Here is an 18,864-nt window from a genome sequence, read left to right as displayed (position 1 = left end):
ATTGTGAGGCCACAAAGGAGCAATTTGGATTAAAAAAGTCCAGTTTGACTTTTCCTGACCGCTAAGCCAAGACACACATTTTATTATATCATTATTTTTATGACTCATTTATTATTGTTATTATTTATTCTTGTCCATGTTAATCTGATTGAGCCATTTGAGCATTCGTCCAATGACCTTCTAAGTTGATCTGCTTTGTGTCGATCCAGATTTGATCAATTGTATCCCAGGTGCATGTGTGAAACAAACCATCTAGCATGTCAGGTTGCTTTTTGAGGATGCGCAAAACGTGCCAAGTTGCACAACGCCAGTTCCCCAAAGGCCTTTTGTCAGTTATACGATAAATCATCAGGAATGTCTTCTTCCTCAACTGTACTAAAGCCCATTTGGAATTCCGACGGTGGAATCAAAAGGGAGCTCTCAGACAGAGAGACATCTCGTGTGCTGTACATTCACCATTTTCATGGTCATTTTGAATGATAGGAATGATTTGACCTCTTTTTTGACCTTGTAATATATAATACTCCCTGGCGGAATTGTCACCGAGATGTTGGATGTCTTATCGTTTTTCCTGCAATGTAGTTAAGACTGAATCATTAGCACCTCGGCTGGTTGCAGCCAAGTAGTGCGATTCATCATTAGCTTAGGAGCCAGCTTTTTATTAAAGCACAAAAAAAAAATACATGAATATGAAAATGGACATTTCTGGGAAAGGACATTGAATACGTGCACTCGATTATAGTTGAGGTAATTATGGAAAAATTACCATCTCCGTCAAGTGGTGTGCTTTGGCCATGAATAATAAATTCCATGGCCTGCTTGGATCCCAATGGGGAGTGTGTGACGTTTTTTTTTTCGTCCCTGAGGATGTCAACATTTCATATACAGTATGTTATTATTAATACGCTGCTCTCATAAAGAATGGAATGGTTATTCATAATTAATGTAATGGATACTGCCAATCGTTTGCTACAGGTCTTGAAACCAAGATAATCTGACAGTGGGGGTCTTGGGAGTTTCGTAAAGAGAGCGAGGAAAGGAAAAAAGTCGTATTTTTAGCTTCTCCCTCCTTGAATGACCGCCACTGATTTTGAAGTAGTACAATTTGATGGTTTCATGATTGGATTCAATATGGACATGGAAAAGGTCTCCAAAGTCAGAGTTATTGAAATTCAAGGAACAAGACATCATAAGCAATATCGAGTGTGTGCATCTCAATATGTATCACATTACGTACATGGGGTAAGGATTTGTTCCCCAGCCTGCTTTCTTCCTGGGTTGGTGAGCTTTTGCTTTCAAAATGTTTCAAGCGGTTTACAATTTGCCATTTCCTCCTGCTATAATATCCGGCAGCCTTATCAACGATGCAAACATGGCAACCAGCGCACATTCTCTTCACTTGAAATTACAAGAGGCATGATTAGAATGACATCTAGATACTAAGGGGCGGTCTTTCTTTTTTTTTTTTTTTAGCTGACTCTTAACACACGTTCAGAAATGTGCAAAAGAAGCAGGAGAGAAAATGCTGTGAATGGACAATCACAAGTGTGGTGTGCTGCACAATGCAAATTAATTCAGCAGTCAGTAAAATGTACTGTTGCTCTGTGCACAATTTAGATGTGAGGACAGGCTCACCTTGCAAGGTGGCACAAGTTCTATTTTAATTCGGAATATATATTACTGCAAATGGAGATAAATTCTCCCAGTCGTAATTCAAATGCTTTTACTGTATTTATAATGAGATGTTCATTTCAACAAAAAGTTGTAGTACTTCTCATTCAATCGAAAAAAAATTATGCTATTTTCATTATATATGTTTTTCAATGTTCATTTAAAACCCTCTATTAACACAAAAAACATTATATATATTTATATTTTCTTTAATATTATTCTAAAGTCCATGCATTGTTATAATAATAGCACTCTGACCATGTCTGACTCCACAGCTTTTGGTGTATCTGATTCGATACAGTTGTACCTAATGAAGTGTTGGGTGAGTTTATATTTGCTTCTAAAGATATTGGCTGGATTGCACGATTTAGTGGAGCAGTCAACTTGATTAATGAGGCGTGATGCAAAACACCTCACGTAAACAATAGCTGGCACAGAAGACTGCAAATTGCACATGGTGCTATCGGAAAGGAGATCACTTTGTCCTACCTGGCTTGAGGAATGATGCTGAGGCATAGAAGGGAGCTCCACAAGGCCAAGTGCAGGGGTTGCAGCTTCCAAAATGCAGCAGCCATAGCAGTTGAAAACACAGGGCTCCTGAGGGAAATGACACAAAGGTGTTGGACAAATGTCGTTTTTATGTTTTGACGAATACAAGTGCAAATGACACAGAGGACCAAAATGTATACAGCACAGCTGTTGCCATAACAAAGCCCTTTACGGAAATGTTACCTCTGACAGAGAATATGTTTATATTTTCTATAAATAAATGTATTCTTCACTCCGCTGCAGCATACTTTTGTGCTGAATTCAAACATATCCAAGACACATCTTTTGATGTATCTGGCAGCAAATCACCTCGTGAGGGGTTGAGAGAACTCTCCATGGGTGAATCTGATTTTTTTTCTGTGTGGTAATAGACAATCTTTGTCATGAGATAATTAGTTTGCACTATAAATGTGTGCTGCACTGTCGCACACACCTTTGCTTGGGGGGCCGAGTCTCCTCTAAGTGGAAAGTCTGTGGCCTTTTTCTCTTGATGCGTAAATGTGATTTTGAGAAATCCTAGAGAGGAATCAAAAGTCGAGAGTAGATTCGCAGTAAACAGTATTTTTCGGGGAGGAAAATCAATCACGGCTTTTTCTAAAGATTCATTTAGTCATTCCTGGTAGAAGAAAACTGAGCGAATAAATTGGGTACAGTTAGTTAACAGAAAATTAATAATTAAAAATATTTTTGAAAATATAATTTTGCATATACACTACCGTTCAAAAGTTTGGGGTCACAAAATTGTTTGGGTGACCCCAAACTTTTGAACGGTAGTGTATATATTTATTTAGATAATTATTTATAGATTATATATATAATCTTCTGTGTAAAAAATATTATAATATATATGTATACTTATATTCATAGATTTTTTATAATCTTATACAAATATAAGATATAATTTATAATATTTAATTCATAATATTTTATTATAATAATATTTACACTACCGTTCAAATGTTTGGGGTCACCCAAACAACAGTGTATATTTAAATATAATATTTTGTTTTAGCTGTAACTATATTATAAGAATAAAACAATATAATGATTAAAAAAAATCAATAAACCACACGGGTTTTCATGCAAATCAAATTGCGTAGAACACTTGATTTATTATTTTTTTTCTCTTCAGAGCGGCTCCCACACCTAATGCCGTAACCAGCAAGTGTATGTTGTGTCACCTTCCGACACTGCTGCAGATGCGGCAACATCATTAGCCAATTACAAGGCCACTATTATAGCAGTCAAGTTCCACTTTCATCACCTCTTCTCATGGCTGCTCTCACAAATTGGCAGCTTTGCAAGGGAAGCCGCAACTAAAAAGTCCATCATTAAGAGGAAAAGAAGACAAACAACCTCTGCAGAGCAGATGCACAGTCACTGGAGCGCACACGTGTCGCAGCTGTTTTATACTTTAAAGCCTTTTATTGTGCTTTTGTGAGATTGTGCCCCCTTTATGGCCAGCGGGATCAAACAGTCCCCTCGGGGGAATCAACATTTTTTTATTTTTTTACTGAGCGCACTTGCGTGAAGTGCAAACAAATGATTGGACACATAGATAGAAGGCTTTGTCAAAGGCCCTCTACGCTTCATTTGTCTCAGGCATTAGGAGAAGACTGTTTTATTGCAGCTCGGTTATGACTCCACTAGCTTTGCGCTGCATTTTAGAACACCACCTACTCCAAGTCATCATATGATAATTGTTAGAGTCGATCTCTTTGGCGTAGATAATTCGATTTTCTTCCGAGGCTGCAAAAATAATAGCGAGACTGATTCATTTTTGTTTTAGGTCAAGAGAGCAGCCAAGCAAGCTAAGAATGAAAAATATTATCATCTAATGGAAGCCCATTTACCATTCATAGCTAAGCAAAATAACAGCCTGGCTTGCTTATCATGTATGGAAAATAATGACCATTTCCATAAATGCCCAGGTTAGTCCACAGGCATTATTCGAAATGCTAAAATGGCACTCATTAGATCTCTGCCAGAGCAAAACAATCCAATTTGGATTAGCACCATAACCTTCACAGTCTTAGCTGTACCAAAATAAAATAATCGATCCTCTTCCTACGTCACACAAAATCATTTCGTGGGAAAACTTTCACACCGCAAATAATAGTCCATAGTGGAGACAAACATTGTTTGGACTCCTTCCTTCAGGCATTTTGTTAATACTAATACTGCATCATTAACCATGAAAGGTTTTTACGTTCCGTAATAAAACCAAATTATACTCGCCAGACCCACGGATGTCATTTCCCTGTCTGACATTAGACGCCATCATTTTTTTTTCCCCCATCACCACACATGGCCATGTTCATTACACACAACATCCTTAGCACTGTCCTGGATACATCAATATTTTAAAATATACTTAGAGCCCTCACTCTCTTGAGGCCCCGATGGAACACGCAGCCGTTTGCTGAACTAGTTAAACTGTTAGAAGAAAGTCTCATTAAAAAAAAAAAGATGCACAGCTACTGGTAGACTAATGATGTGCTCAATAAATAAACATAATACAATAGGGGAGGGGGAGGGAGTGGAAAAACAAGGAAAGTTGTAATCATTCTAAGTGCACATTACACAAATTAGAATTTTCTTTTAAATGCCTGTTGTTGTTTTCATCCTCCGACACTAGCACCAATTAGAAAAAAATCGCAAAGGAAATTTGCTCGACAGCATTCTTGCAAATTCTTCCCATTTGACAATAACAAACAGACCAGAGTGCTGCTAACCTGCACCTGAGCTAGCAATACCTGTCACGCAAATGAAGGGCTTAGTTCCTGAGGCTTAGACTCTTCTGAAAGAAAGACAAAAAAAAAAGAAACACAATGCTTTTGTTGGCAAATTAAAAATAGCTTGCCTCAGGTGACAGTAAACCGAAAGCACTCAACATCTCGCACATTTGTATTCTTTTCGAGCGTCATTTCTTTTCACTGGCTGAAAAAGCAGAAAATCCAATGAGTAATATAATCTCATTTGACAGAATCAAAAGGCCGGAAAAGCAGTTTTGATTTAATTTTCTGCAGTTTGTGATTGGGTGTGTGTGCAAAGAGATTTTTGCATTCAGAATAAGGGATGAGAAAAGTGGGTTGGAGTTTTTTTTTTTACTCAGTCTAAATCAAATGCATTGAAAGTATTTCAAAGACGGAAGCTGTTGTTTTTACCATTTTTACCTGCCCTTTAGAAACTGTCGGAAATGCAAGACATGATCATTATTAGCAGTCAAATGATTATTTTATTTTTATCATGGTGGTCTATTTGTTTGTTATATTAGACTGCTGGTATTTTGTTTGAAATGGTTCCTCATGGACGTGTAATATGAGCCCTGAGCCACCTGACAATAAGCTTCTGTTAACAATTTAGGACAGAAACAAAGTAAGTTAAATGTAATTTCCACTCCCTCTGCTAAAGCTGTCTGAGTAATGTTCTGTTAATACACTCTTGACAGGTGATGCAAGAAACAGTAATACAAGCGTGAAACAAACGCCCCCAAAAGTCTGCTTAATCAAATATGAAGATATTTAATCTCCTCAGAGTTTGGGGGGACTTGCCAAATTATTGTATTGGTGCTAAATCTGTTAGGAGAGTAACAATGTATTGCGTTTGAAAACAAAACAAAGAAAAACAAATTGCGCAGTGGAGAGAAAATGTATATATTTTTAATGTATTATTTTTAAAACCGACCAAAAAGGAGGCGGAACTTTTACTTATCCCAAAAAAATGAATTTGAACAGTGACACATTTTTGTTTTAATTTTTGTTGTAGAATGAAAACATTTGAGTTTGATAATATATTGGAATTTATTATTATACTTTATTCCCTAGAAATTTAGGTTAATTTCTGTTATATCAAATATTTGGGCCATTATTGGGAATATATTCTAGAATTCAGAAATTGTATAATCAAGATGGCTAGTGGACTGTTTTCCTTTTTTCTTTCTAATATAATGTATTCATGCAGTACTTGGCAAGCCATCAGGTAGGTTTTGTTTTCTTTTAGCACCCCCGGTGACCCCGGTTGAATTTTCTGGCCTCTCATTATTTTGTAACCTCCAAGTTCCAAACACGTTCAATCCGTTGAGCATTTTCACACAACACTCTTGACCTCCTACTGAATCTGTTTGCAAACATTTCAACGCCATTTATCAAATGTGCAAAATATACAAGTGACCACCAGCATGTGTCCCTTGACACATGTAGCAACAGGGTTCACTGAAGCATGTTAATCCAAAAACACTTTCCTCGAGGCCGCATACCTTTGTTTACTGAAGTTTTTCAATTATTCATTGACAAGCTGGACTAACTGGAAGCATTTGAACTGCATGTTGTACATTTTCTGCTTGACTCACACTAAAGCAAGTGTCCCTACAACAACCCCCTGACTCGCTGTTGGGAGTTAGCGACTTGATCAGATAAATGGAATAATAAGCTAAATCAGTGTGGCTTTTGCAATTAAGCTCGGTGGCGCCGCAAATCTGCATACAAATCACTTATACTTCATGAAAAAAGAAAGGAAAGCAGCTGGTAAACTAAGGTGCCAGACTAGTAGAAGAAATCTGTTGCTTTTCATGAAGAGGTGATTGAGGTGATGAGCCATGCCAAGTCCCTTGACAAATTCAATATATCAAATGAATGAATGAAGGACATTTTTTATTTAATTTCATTTTTTAAATTTAATATTTAATGCCTTTCTTTTGGTGAAGCAACATTTTAATTTAAAAACATTGTTAATTAGATTTTTTTTGTGAATATTTATTCTCTATTTTTTATGATCATTTTAAGCACTGATCATTAGCCCGTACAATATAGTGTTAACTGGTCCAGGTTGTTAGGATAAGCATCATCAGGGCAAATCCTCACTCTTCCCTTCACCATGCACAAAATAATGACCTCGCTGCCATTATTTCTTTGGCATCACCACTGGTCGCTTTTTGGAAAAGTAGTCTCCAGAGGGCTATAAATATCGCCAGCAAAGTCACTACGTTGGCAACAAATACTAAAGACAATTTGTTGCCCTTAATTGCTTCTGCTGCTCACTTTCAAAATAAAAGCATTGCACAATTTTATCTTTCTTTTTGGCATCATAACGACTTTGCAAGGACAGTGGCAGACATTGTGGATGAGCTGGCCATAAAATATCCCGATCTGTGCTCGCGTGTAAATATCATAATCAAATTACCGGTATATATATAAAAAAAAACATTTATGATACTGATATTATGTCCAAGTTACTACCGCTCTGGTATATATTACTAATGAAGGGTATTCACAAGAGCAAAAGGGTACCCCAACTGTTATTAAGTTGTAACCTTATTAAGAAGGCTCTCTCGACAAGAACATTGGCTGACAGCCAGGCAGCAATAAATTAACAAGAAGAAATCATTTGGGCGCAGAGAGGTTGGATACTTTTTATTATCCAATAAAATCACTAAGCACACATTTTGAGATGAGTCCAGAAGCAACAGCAGTTGTGCTATTAAAGCCTTCACACTATTTAAGTTTGCTAATGAAGCATCCATGTAACCAAAACGATTGGGTTCTCAAAATGACAACAACTAAATCATCGATACAAATGAAACGTTAATTAGATGACAAGCTTGAGAGAAGCTGTGACGTAGTGTGTTTTTAGTTTCCAAAGTATTCATATTTGACTCTGACATTGACATTGCTAGATGTTATTGTTGTTGTTTTTTTATCCAAACCAATCTGAGGTCAACCAAAATGGATTTGGGGATGAGGAGGTAGCTGAGGTCATCCCATAAAATAAAAATACCGATAAGTAATTACGAATGGCTCTACATGACTTCTCTTCAGCCTTCCTCGGTGAGCTTTATGGATCCCAAAGCATAAATTACTCGAGCAAGCCTAAAGATCACGTACATATATGATGTTTATCTTTTGACAAAAATCATTAGCCAAACACATCAAGCTTCATTCGGTGATTGCTTTGGGAGTCACAAGTCAATAGTGCAAGGCGATGAGATGGGCTGGTAATTCTCAGATGGGATTTTTGTGTCATTTCCATCAATCATGATACTCGGAATGTCCTCTTCCATTAGGGATGTAACTTGGGTCGGTGGATGAGCATGTCAGGTGTTTGCGAGACATTTTATCAAGCTTAGTAATTGGTTTACACCGGGTTTTTTTTTTTTTGGACAGGCTTTTAGAGAGCCAACATTTATACGCAGATACAAGAACGTTGACGAGCATAATTCTTTTATATTTATATATATTTATGGATGAATTTATAAATTTATATTGATAAAAAGAGATAAAGACAGAGTCCCTTTGTTAGCTAAAGACAGAGAATGGCTTTTCTTTTTAAGTATTTATGCAATTAATCTTGGCGTGTACTTAACAAAATAAAAAAATCTATAAAAAATGAACATGAAAAAAGGATTAGAAACTAAATTTAACATTTGACCTTCAAAATAATACATGACCATAATTATATATCATATTCAATAATATTATATAATAATAAAAAAAAAAACTGGTGTAATGTAAGTGCTGAAACCGTAAACATATTTTCATTGTCACCAATGTTAATTTAGAACAGTTGTGGTTACAAACTTTACATTTGTCAATCTATTATATGCTGCGTAGACCAAATTTTATTTTGTGGGATTCCCGTCACTATTTATCTCCCTTGACAAATTATTAGCGACTCTCTGAAGTGACTTGATGAGAACATATTGATCATGCCAGTTGTTCAGGCATTCAAAACTAAGTGAGCTGTAGACAGTGTAAAAATCTTATGAGCATTACTGACATGAATGACAGCTATATAGCCCAACAGTAATTGCTTTGCACATGTTTGCATCCTGGTAATAGCCTGGCCCAACAAAATCATTTCAACCATGAATCAAACATCCAGGCCAGTGATAAAGCTTCAAGCACTTTGACATCGTATTTGCTTTCGAACCTAAAATGTTTATTTGATGATGTCGTTTGGCAAACCAGAAATGAATGTACGGTAATTGAAATAAAATAGTAGACCTTATTAATGAGCTGAATATTATACAGAGGTTTCTCATCCATTTAGAAACATATTTGAAAATCAATTTAGAGGAGATGCCCATCCTTTTTCTCACAATAGGGATGGGGTTGAAAGCAGATCTTATAAAATAGCAAATCTTATCCCAAAGAACTGACGTGTATAAAAATAAGTCTCCATTGCAAATTCCCCAATCCACATCATGTTCTATTTCCATCACATTACGCTGCAAGCATATTTAAATTTGATGCATTGAACCTGATGCAGTGCACACACAAACACACACACAAGCAGCGATTAGAACTGGAGAAAGCATGATGCCGTGCAAAGACTTTGGCAGATGATGGTATGAAACAGCTCAGTGCATTCTGCTTCTTGGACTGTGACTTGGACTGCATCAGCACCCACTGTGGAAATATGACAAGGTATCTGCCATGAACATAATTCCAGATGCTCCGGGTGGGCTGCTGCCGGAGCGACTGGCAAGAGTGACTCTTGTGATAAAAGCAGCTTTGACTGCTAGTGCAGCAAGTATCACTCCGGAGAAGTTTGGGCTGAAACTCGGATGCCAGTGTATCTGTCAGAGGCTGGAGGGGGGAAGGACATGTTGTCTAGGGGGCTGATTCGCTTCACTCATTCCGAAATGCGTTTGTCTTGTTAAACTGCCACGCGTGAGCTTGCTACTGGCAGTTCCGATTCTTTCTGCATTAATGCACTTTTTTTTTGTCTTCTCAAAGACAAATACACCTTCCACCACCAGTTCCACAAGATGGCTTGCAAGGAGCAGCAATAACAGTGTCACATGTATAAAGATAATAAATAAAATAAAAATATAAATAGATAACTATATTTTTTTATAAATAATGTAAATATAATAATATAAAATGGGTCAAAAAATAATTGCTCTACATTTACCTTATGATTATTTCTAGAAATCAAAATATGAATATAGTCAAGCATCCCTCGTTATGTTTTACAAATTCAGAGTTGTTGCTTGTGGTCGTCCTTGCTGAGAATGATGCTTACATTCTTGGCATGAAGTCAAACTCATCAAAGTGGGAAAGAGAGAGAGAGAGAAAGAGAAACGGGTCGCTGATAGACATCAAGGCAATTCCAAGGTCTAACCGTGCAGCCTAGTAACAGCGAGATGGCAACCGAGCTTATTGCAAAAGATGGTTACACATTACCCCCCCCCCCCCCCTTCCGCCTCCTTTTGTATTGCCGCCTCCTGCTGTATAACATCGCTAACATTGTGTTGATGTTTGCTGGTGTCACTGAGGGCGCTGTATTCAATTTTTTTTTTTTTATTGAACAAAATCTGACGTCATGTGGCATTGGCAGAGACGCTCACAGCTCTGCAATAGACAACTTCTTTCCGCATTAACACACCTCCTCTTTTTTTTTAATTGTTGCTGCAATTGAGTCCAATCTGCCATGCCATATTGGAACACGGCAACGCAATAGTGATGTAAACTAAATCTCTTGTCCAGAGTGTAGGCTGAAACATTGTGATTGTGGCCAAATGCTGCACAATTAAATTGCCTGCAGTTATCTGGCGGGCAATGATTAAAAATAATAATACCGTCTTAGTTGGCAAATCACCCTTGGGAAAAAAAAATGAGGGGGGGGGGGGATTATTCCGGTCCTAAAACCACCATGTACTTTAAATTACATGCAAAACATTGCAGTCATTTGCATAAGAAAATCATTGTATGAACAAATGACTGCAATAAAAGTATACAGGTGGATTTGCTCCTTCCCGAACACAGTCAAGTTTTGCGTTAAAGCAAACAATACACTTTTTTGTTTTGATTGCGGTAATAAAAATCAGATAACAGCACAACCTCTGAGGGCAACTCATACAGCTTGTAATTTTTTTTTGCAGTACAAGGGGAGCAGATGCTGACTCATGAGGGGCATATAGCAAGATCCCAATCTAATTTTGATGTAAAGATTCATTGCACACAGTCAAACCACCCACACACACATACACAAAATTCTGCATCCACCAAAACTTTGTTGTCATCAGTAAAGAATGCAAACTATGAAATCCTGATGATGCATCTCAACATTGTGTATTGCAAGTGGAATTCCTAACCTCCTCTTTCTACTGCAGGAGCTTTCCAACATGATGATGGTTGAAACGCAACATGCAGTCAACTGCAATGCTCTTTTGGGATTTCCAGCTGGGCACTGCACTAACAAGGTTAGTAACAAGATTGTGCCATCAGGGAAACTCGAACCAAGCAGCAATAATGCATCTGACTTAAAGACATTAAGAGCCCACTTCGGCTCTCCACATGGATTTTCGTATCAATATAGATCTGGATTAAAAAAAAAATGGGGTCGGCACATTTTATGGAAATATTACAAGGAGCAGTTATATAGTTAATAATGCAAATTAAGTGGAAAGTGATTTTATTTCTTTCATGGGAAAAAAATAAGTAGGTAGACTCTTTGTTTTGCCTGCGAAAAGACAATTTTAGTGTCTTCAAAATAACTTTGATCATTTGCTTGATGGACTTTAATGTTCAAAATGGATTTGAAAATAGAAACTTCCTGAGTCTAAATTGTCTTTGTCAGATGTTAGTCATTTTCCACATTTCTAAAAGCGCAACATCTTTGGATATATTGAAAGTATTAGTCTGATGATGACACACAGGTAAGAAATATTAAGTGTATTGAATGAGTCAGGCAAAGAACACCATTTATATTCCATCCACAACTGTTCACATCTGGGATAAGACTTGCAGGACCTGAGGTTGTTTTGCCTCTGCAGTAGAACTTCCAAGATATGCAGCTTTAGGCTTTAGCGTGAACTTGTAACCTCAAAGGTCTGAGTAAGACTCTGCTGCTCGTGATCCGTGAAAATAAGGGCAAGGCTTTATTATATTTTTTTATTGCCTTATCGAAACAGCATTGAAAAAGGGAAAACGACATTATAAATTAATTTTTCACCCCCAAAATTTTATTTACATAAATCTGATGAACCTATGGAAAAACAATAGCGGGAAAAAAAGTTAATTGGCTTAATTGGTCTAATACTTTTGAATAGTGTGTGGTGTTTTTTTTCTCCCCCTCCTGCTGCTGCTTTGCACTTCAAACCAAGCGCCAGTGATTGTGATTAACAAAAGGACATCTGTGGTGACATCTGAGTCGACCATATACCCCGAGAGCGCTTTTATTCCGCATGAATTGATTTAATCAAGTATTATTATTTTTGTTGCCGACAAAATACACTTTTGAATGAATCCCATCACAAATTCAAATAGAGTTACCGAGCAGCTATAGTTGCAGACAGCGGCTTATCAATCAATAGTCATTGATTTTCTCAGCTCATTATGCTCTTGTTGAAGATGTTTCGTCGAGTTTTGGAGAGTACTTTTATTCTCTAAATTGCTGAAATGTGCATTTAAATGAGATTAGTCTTGGCAGGAGTTCCACGCCGTTGCCAAAATACTGTCAAACTACAAAAGTGACAGTTGCTGATTGTTGACTGAAAAACGACACAAAAATAATGATACTGTGAATTAAAGACAGACTTTTGTTTTTTAATTCAAATCCAACCTCAATCTGCTCACGTCAGGAGCACAAATGATTTTTGATCACTCTAGATAATGGAGTACCCCCCGCTTGGGAGATGCAGAAGCAGCTTGGCTCTTGCTTTGTTTTGCTTGGTACCATTTCTTGTCATCTCTCGCCACATTGCTAACACCCGCTCAAAGCCTCTTGGTCATGTCTGACAAGATCATGGTGGAGCTTTCAATACACATGGAGGGCTCTTGTGATTCTCTCCTGTCAACTAGCATCAGCCATCTCATCTTCAGACATTAGTTATGCATTAGTCGGACCCTTCTTCTCGAGCTGGGTGACTTACGACTCATAAAGTCGCCTCTCGTGACTATTTTTTTTTTTAGCCTTCTGAGCCTTTTCTAAAATATGCTGTGAACATTTATTTAAATTGTAACATTTGCCTCTCCCTCTGAGCAAAGATGACTCTTTTCCTCAACTCTCTTGGAGACGTTTATCTTCTAATCATGGGAGATGCTCTGCATCATTCCTCACATGCCTGGAGGAACAATATAGCAGAGTTAATCCTGTCAACAAATCCCGTGTTTCCCCTCACGTTGTATGGGAGTACTTCTGCAGAGCCCAACGTAATGCAAACCCATCCTCCATTGCAATTTTTTTTTCTCCCCCTCCAAATGCATCCGAACCACTAAATCAACGAAACAAAGCCCATCCGTCTAAGAGTCTCACGGTAAATATCACCTGCCCCCTAAACAAATCTGCTCCCTTTGACACATTTGCTGCATGCCGGACAATAAATCAGCTCGCTAGCTTTGCGCCACCACGGATATTTCCGAGTCGGGGGCTCCGTATATCTCAACAACTGAGAAAAGTCATTTACTTGCGGTCACACTCATAAGCCCAGGCAGTCATTGCTTTTTGAGTCCTGGAGTGTGCAAACTTGAGATGGATGGCTTGGGGGGGGGGGGGGGGACATATGGGTGTGCACTACATCAAATTAGAGCGGTGCTAAAACACGAATATGTGACGTGGGGGCAGTTTAAATTGTGGCACCTCTTGCAGGAATGAAACTTGATTCTCCAAGGGGTGGGGGCGTCTTATAGTTTTGATTCAGTAAGGCAGCCATTAAATAAAACCAGTGCAAAGAAATGTGTGAATGTGAAATGTCTCCACTTCACATTCGGCCTACTTTCTAGTCTGTGAACAAACATTTGTGTCACTTAGATCCAGCACCCAACTGCTTTGTTAGCATAATATCTTTCTAGAAGACCATCAATATTTATGATTCCATATAAAGGACACAGACTTAAAAAAAAAAAGTGTTTCTGTGACTTAACACGTGTACAAAACCACCTAATTTACCTAGCTAATTGTCATATATATTTTAATATATATTTTATTTTAATAAATATATTACCCCCACTACTGGTGCAGTGCAAAAAAACAAAATAACTAAAAAATAATAGCGAAAAAAAAAAAATCCAAGCACTTGTCATACATTATTTAGCTTATAAGGAGGAATATTGCAATATACGTTTTCCATTATAGTATCTTCCACTTTGCGATTGACCCTGGTTTGAGCTCACCTGACGATGACTATCACTAGAAAATGGATGAGTGGGTGGATGATACTTTTTCTATCATCACCATTTTATTTCCCCTTTGATTGATTGGGAGGTATCATGGGGTTAAAAATCCTTTTTGAAAAAGAGGCTCAAGTTTGTTTGTATGCATATCTCATTGCACTTAAAAGAACATTTTGATGTGACAACTACATGGTTGGACTCTGCTTACAGACAGAACAAAAATATAATTTCCAGCCAGTGACTCATCGACAAGTTGATTCTCGGGGTGCTGCACAGTGGCTGCCCACTGAACTAAAAAGATAAATGCAGAGCATTTCATTGGACTTTGCCTTTTAAACTTTAGGTTTGCACATCACATATATTGATCTTTAACATTACAAGGTTCATGTTGTCATCTGCATTGTTGACTGAAATAATGGGTAAGAAGAAAAGGGGAGGGGGGGGGGGGGTATTCGCTGGAGCTTCAGTGCCAAGGTTAAGTTAGCGTCTGCTCAACAGTCTTGTCACTGGTTGCGGCAGGTTGTGTCTGACAGCTTTCCAAACAAACCGCATGTGAATTTCCTCTATTTGCGCCAGTGTCTCATTTGCGTCACGCGTTCTTCTTAATTGCCCATTAAGAATATGTCACAATCATCGCTGCCTTCTTTAGTGTCGCATTGGGGACTAAGCTGGACACCACTGCTGCAAAACGCGCTCATTCAAATCCAGTAGCATTCAAAGCAAATCATTGCTCCCCCCCCACATGCAGACAAACCAAGCATCCACTGCAGTCGCGCCACAAGCCGCAGTTGTTGCACGTTAGTGAGCTGCGCCCTCCTCCACATGTGCGACACATCGTCCCAATATCCCATCAAAAGGGAATCATCCAAATAAGAATCATGCAAATACTCACCACTTGGAAATAAAGCTCTGCTTTTTCTTTTTCTTCCCCCCCACCTCCAGTCTTTGGAGTTAATGAGGTTCTGACGCGTGGTCCGGCTGATGCGTCTCTGCTGCTTTTGGGGATTTCTTTCTTTCTTTCTTTTTCTTTTTTTTTTTTTGCTTGTTGTCAGCGGTAAAATAAGAGAGAAATTGGCGTCTTGTCACCAAAAGCTCATCCCTTCAAACTATCCTTCCCGCCCCCTCCATGTAGCCATCTCACATTGGTGCTTCTTCAGGAGGGGCAAACCCTGAAAGCCGCGGGGGGCTGCGTTAGCGGCGCTGATCTGTCACGCGCTCCACTGGCCACGTGGACGCGCATCTCATGCTTGCGGGAGAGCTTGCCGAGTTGCTCGACAAATGGAAGCCCCCCCTTCCCTCACCCCTACATCAACTAAACGTTACAAATAGCGTTACAAATACGCCCCCTTTTTTTTTTTTTTTTTTTTTTTGTGTGCTCCTTCTTATGCTTTGATGAAAAGACTGCAGAGGATTTGCCCACTTGTTCAGATGCAGGTGTCCAAGATCCAGTTAACCAATGACAAGAGATTCCGAGCTGACATTGATTTAGCAACATCATTTGAGTCAATGCAGCAAAGGTTGCATGGGTTGTACGGGCGAGAAGATGACTCCCTCGGTGTGACCTTGGGGGAAATGTTTTGGTCTAATCAGAGAGACGAGCTGTGGGGAAAAAAAAAAAAAAGAACGAGATTCCTCTTCATAGATTGGACTCAAGGGTGCAGGGTGTCCTACCTCTGTTGTCATTGCCTCTAGTTTGTGCACATGACTCACCGACCTGATGTATGCATGCTGTATGAGGACCAAGGTTAGATTTGATGACATCACAAATGAAGACATCCAAGCCGTCAAATAGTGTCTGGGTAGAAGGAGGTAACATGAATTGGCAAGTGCATTTGAACCAGGGTGAACATGGGGCTTGCTCTCACTCTCTGGAGGAAACTGTCATATTAACAACTCCCCTATCTGTCACTCTCCTCAGTTAGCTACTGCAAAAAAAAAAAAATCCAGCGACTATATATACTGTGATATAAGTTGACCGACACAATACAGGTGTAAACATTTTTCTACAATGAAACAATAAAAAAAAAGTCATGAGCTGGAGAATCAAGGGAATTATTTCATGTTGTTGCCAAGAGGAAATCGAAATGTGCCAGCACAAAAAAAAAAAAAACTTCTATGAAAATGCTAATTAGTAATTTAACATTTGTTTGTGAGTAGCTCAAAGCGTTCGCGAAACTTAAGGGGCATGTTGTTTTGATAGCATGAAAGCCTGAGCTAAAACTATCTGGATTTCTTTTTCAGCATGAACACGTTATAAATGAATAAAAGACTGTATTTTTTTTTAGTATCTGTTCTTCTACTTAATTGAGTGTGAGTAGCCTACTTTTGCCACGTCTGCTTAATCAAATTAAGTTTCCATGGATATTCCCTCTGTTCCCTTCGTGGGTCTTAGTTTGGTTCCATTTTAGTCCAATGTTTACCGAAACCCTTTGAGACTCTAAAAAGAATTAGTGCTTGTACTAAATTAGCTATGAGCTATGGTTAATAATTACAATGAAAGGGCTGTGAGGGTTGGTTATCCCAGGGAGATTTGAAGCAGACTTTGGAGTGGTTATTTGAAAACACAAAATATGACCAATCACTTTCTTTAAAAAGCGTTTGACTTCCATTTCACGTGGTTAGGAAAGTGAATCAAGCGTAATGTTCCGTTTCTATGCTTTTTCAACAGTTCGCAAGCGCTCTACAGTTACTTTCCTTTCATTAATTCCTTAAGCCGACGTAATCGTGTCCTGGAGCTAACAATTATTCTGTAAGCTGCGGTAAAACTGACACCGAGATTCATGCTTTTGCTAATTACCCCGCTTGTGGACAAGTAGTGCAAGAGTGTTTATCACAATTTGCCTGGCCTAATGTGTACAGGTGCAACATTCACATGGCAACAATTGAATTATTTAGAAGCCATGGGATAGAAAGTGAAAGCAAACTATTGAGGAAAGATTTTTAGATTGCATGGGGAAAAAAAAATCAACAATTAGATTCTGCTTGGAACATGTTTTGTGTCTATATTTTGTTTTCTGAAGTCTGAGTAGAATTTGAATGATGTGGACGTTTTGGCCTTGATGCCACCAAGTCTCAAAGAGCTAATTAACTTGCTGATAAGCTGCTTCCAACACCAAATAAAGGACTGGCCCTCGCTGCCAGGGACGTGTCAAGGTGCAGTTGTTCCGCTGATGCGATTTCCCTTTTTAATTTGCCACCTGATGGCCAAGATGTTGTCAGATGAGATCAATCATTTTCTAACCCATGCTATGATTATGCTATGTTGTGTGGACACTTCAATTCATTGATAATATCATGCCCATTAATGAGAGTTCAAATTGGCCCAATTGCCTTCAACACATTAGTTGATTTTAATTTTGGTGGATTCCCGCAACAAAAATAATTGCAAAGCACTTCACAAGAACTGTCAGCTGGCACTTTATTTTGCACATTATTAGGTACACCCAACTCCCATTAACAATGACATTTTTTTTCCCGACGTTGTTAGTCAGTGTTTTATTTTTGTTTCCATTCACTGCACCACTCTGTAATCCAACTAAATAGATGATCTGTGATTGGAGACTATGAAAGCAATCTGGCACTTCAATCTTAATGAATCTCCATCTGTTTTAGGTATTGCTACATAAACTTTGTTAAGCTTGATGCTAATTGCTTTTGAAAAATTATTGATGGTTGTTAACAAGTCCGCTCACATACCATTAATCTGCCTCGCTCTCATTTATGCTAAAATACTTTTACTAAGTACCGAGTAGATATCCACGTTTGCAGATGTCCCGTCTGTAATGACCTGTAAATCCAGAGATGCTACATACAAGAAAACCATCACAGTTAAACGGAACATAAAGTTTAGAGGTGATAATGATGCGTGATGCTGACCACATGATTTTATGCTACACTAATGAGGAACCTTGAGAGAGATAGCACCAGCCTAAATAATTGTCTATGTCCTCCGACAACACAAATGGTCACGGCCAACGGCTCATTGCAAGGACTTGACACTTTTCTATCACATCATCTTGTTGATAGTAGCACATTCATCCTGTGTTAAACGATGGCTGGAATGAAGGCCAACACATTTGAGTTAAAAGCCTCGCCGCTTGTCCCCTGATAAAAATATACAGCCTGTCCCAGAAGTGTGTTGCTGCACATGTTGACAGTGAAATTGCAAACACAAATTTGCATTTTTTTTTCTTCTCAAATGTCTTCTCTTCTTCTCTTGCGAGAGAATATTAAGGGCATGATCAATAATACACTTGTAATGTGTTGAATACATTGAGCAACATTATCATTCTGGTAAAGTGTGCACTATAGTACTGATAGTGCTCCTAACATAATAAAAACTAATAATAATAATAATAGTAGTACTGAGCATGCAAACAACACACTGCAGTTCTCCCACGTTTTATTTATATTATTCATGCTCATAACATTTGTTGTTTTTTAATGAAGGAAAATAAAACAAGCACATGGTATCTTTTTCTTAGATGTTCAACCTCAGACACATCCTGCAGCTTTAAAAAATACATGT

At 38.2% G+C, this 18,864-nt stretch overlaps 1 protein-coding gene and 1 long non-coding RNA gene across 3 annotated transcripts in view; one reads left to right on the top strand and one right to left on the bottom strand.

The window, feature by feature from the left end:
* LOC119133831 overlaps window positions 1–11,650 on the top strand; it is a 37,068-nt gene extending 25,418 nt beyond the window's left edge. The window contains exon 3 of the long non-coding RNA XR_005100199.1: window positions 11,336–11,650. This is a non-coding gene — a long non-coding RNA (uncharacterized LOC119133831). The remainder of the gene's footprint in view (window positions 1–11,335) is intronic.
* The window catches only part of LOC119133828 (gamma-aminobutyric acid receptor subunit alpha-3-like), a 38,199-nt gene extending 22,607 nt beyond the window's left edge, over window positions 1–15,592 (bottom strand). For both annotated transcript variants that reach the window (XM_037269996.1, XM_037269997.1), the window contains exons 1-2: window positions 15,229–15,592; window positions 2,161–2,268 (exon numbers count right to left, since the gene is read on the bottom strand). In XM_037269996.1, the coding sequence (XP_037125891.1) occupies window positions 2,161–2,246 (86 nt within the window). In that variant the 5' untranslated portion in view covers window positions 2,247–2,268; window positions 15,229–15,592. The remainder of the gene's footprint in view (window positions 1–2,160; window positions 2,269–15,228) is intronic.
* Between the last annotated feature and the right edge of the window lie 3,272 nt (window positions 15,593–18,864).

Source organism: Syngnathus acus, chromosome 14 (assembly GCF_901709675.1).
Source record: "Syngnathus acus chromosome 14, fSynAcu1.2, whole genome shotgun sequence".
In the NCBI taxonomy this organism is placed as follows: Eukaryota; Metazoa; Chordata; class Actinopteri; order Syngnathiformes; family Syngnathidae; genus Syngnathus; species Syngnathus acus.
This window is presented reverse-complemented; position numbering and strand designations above follow the sequence as displayed.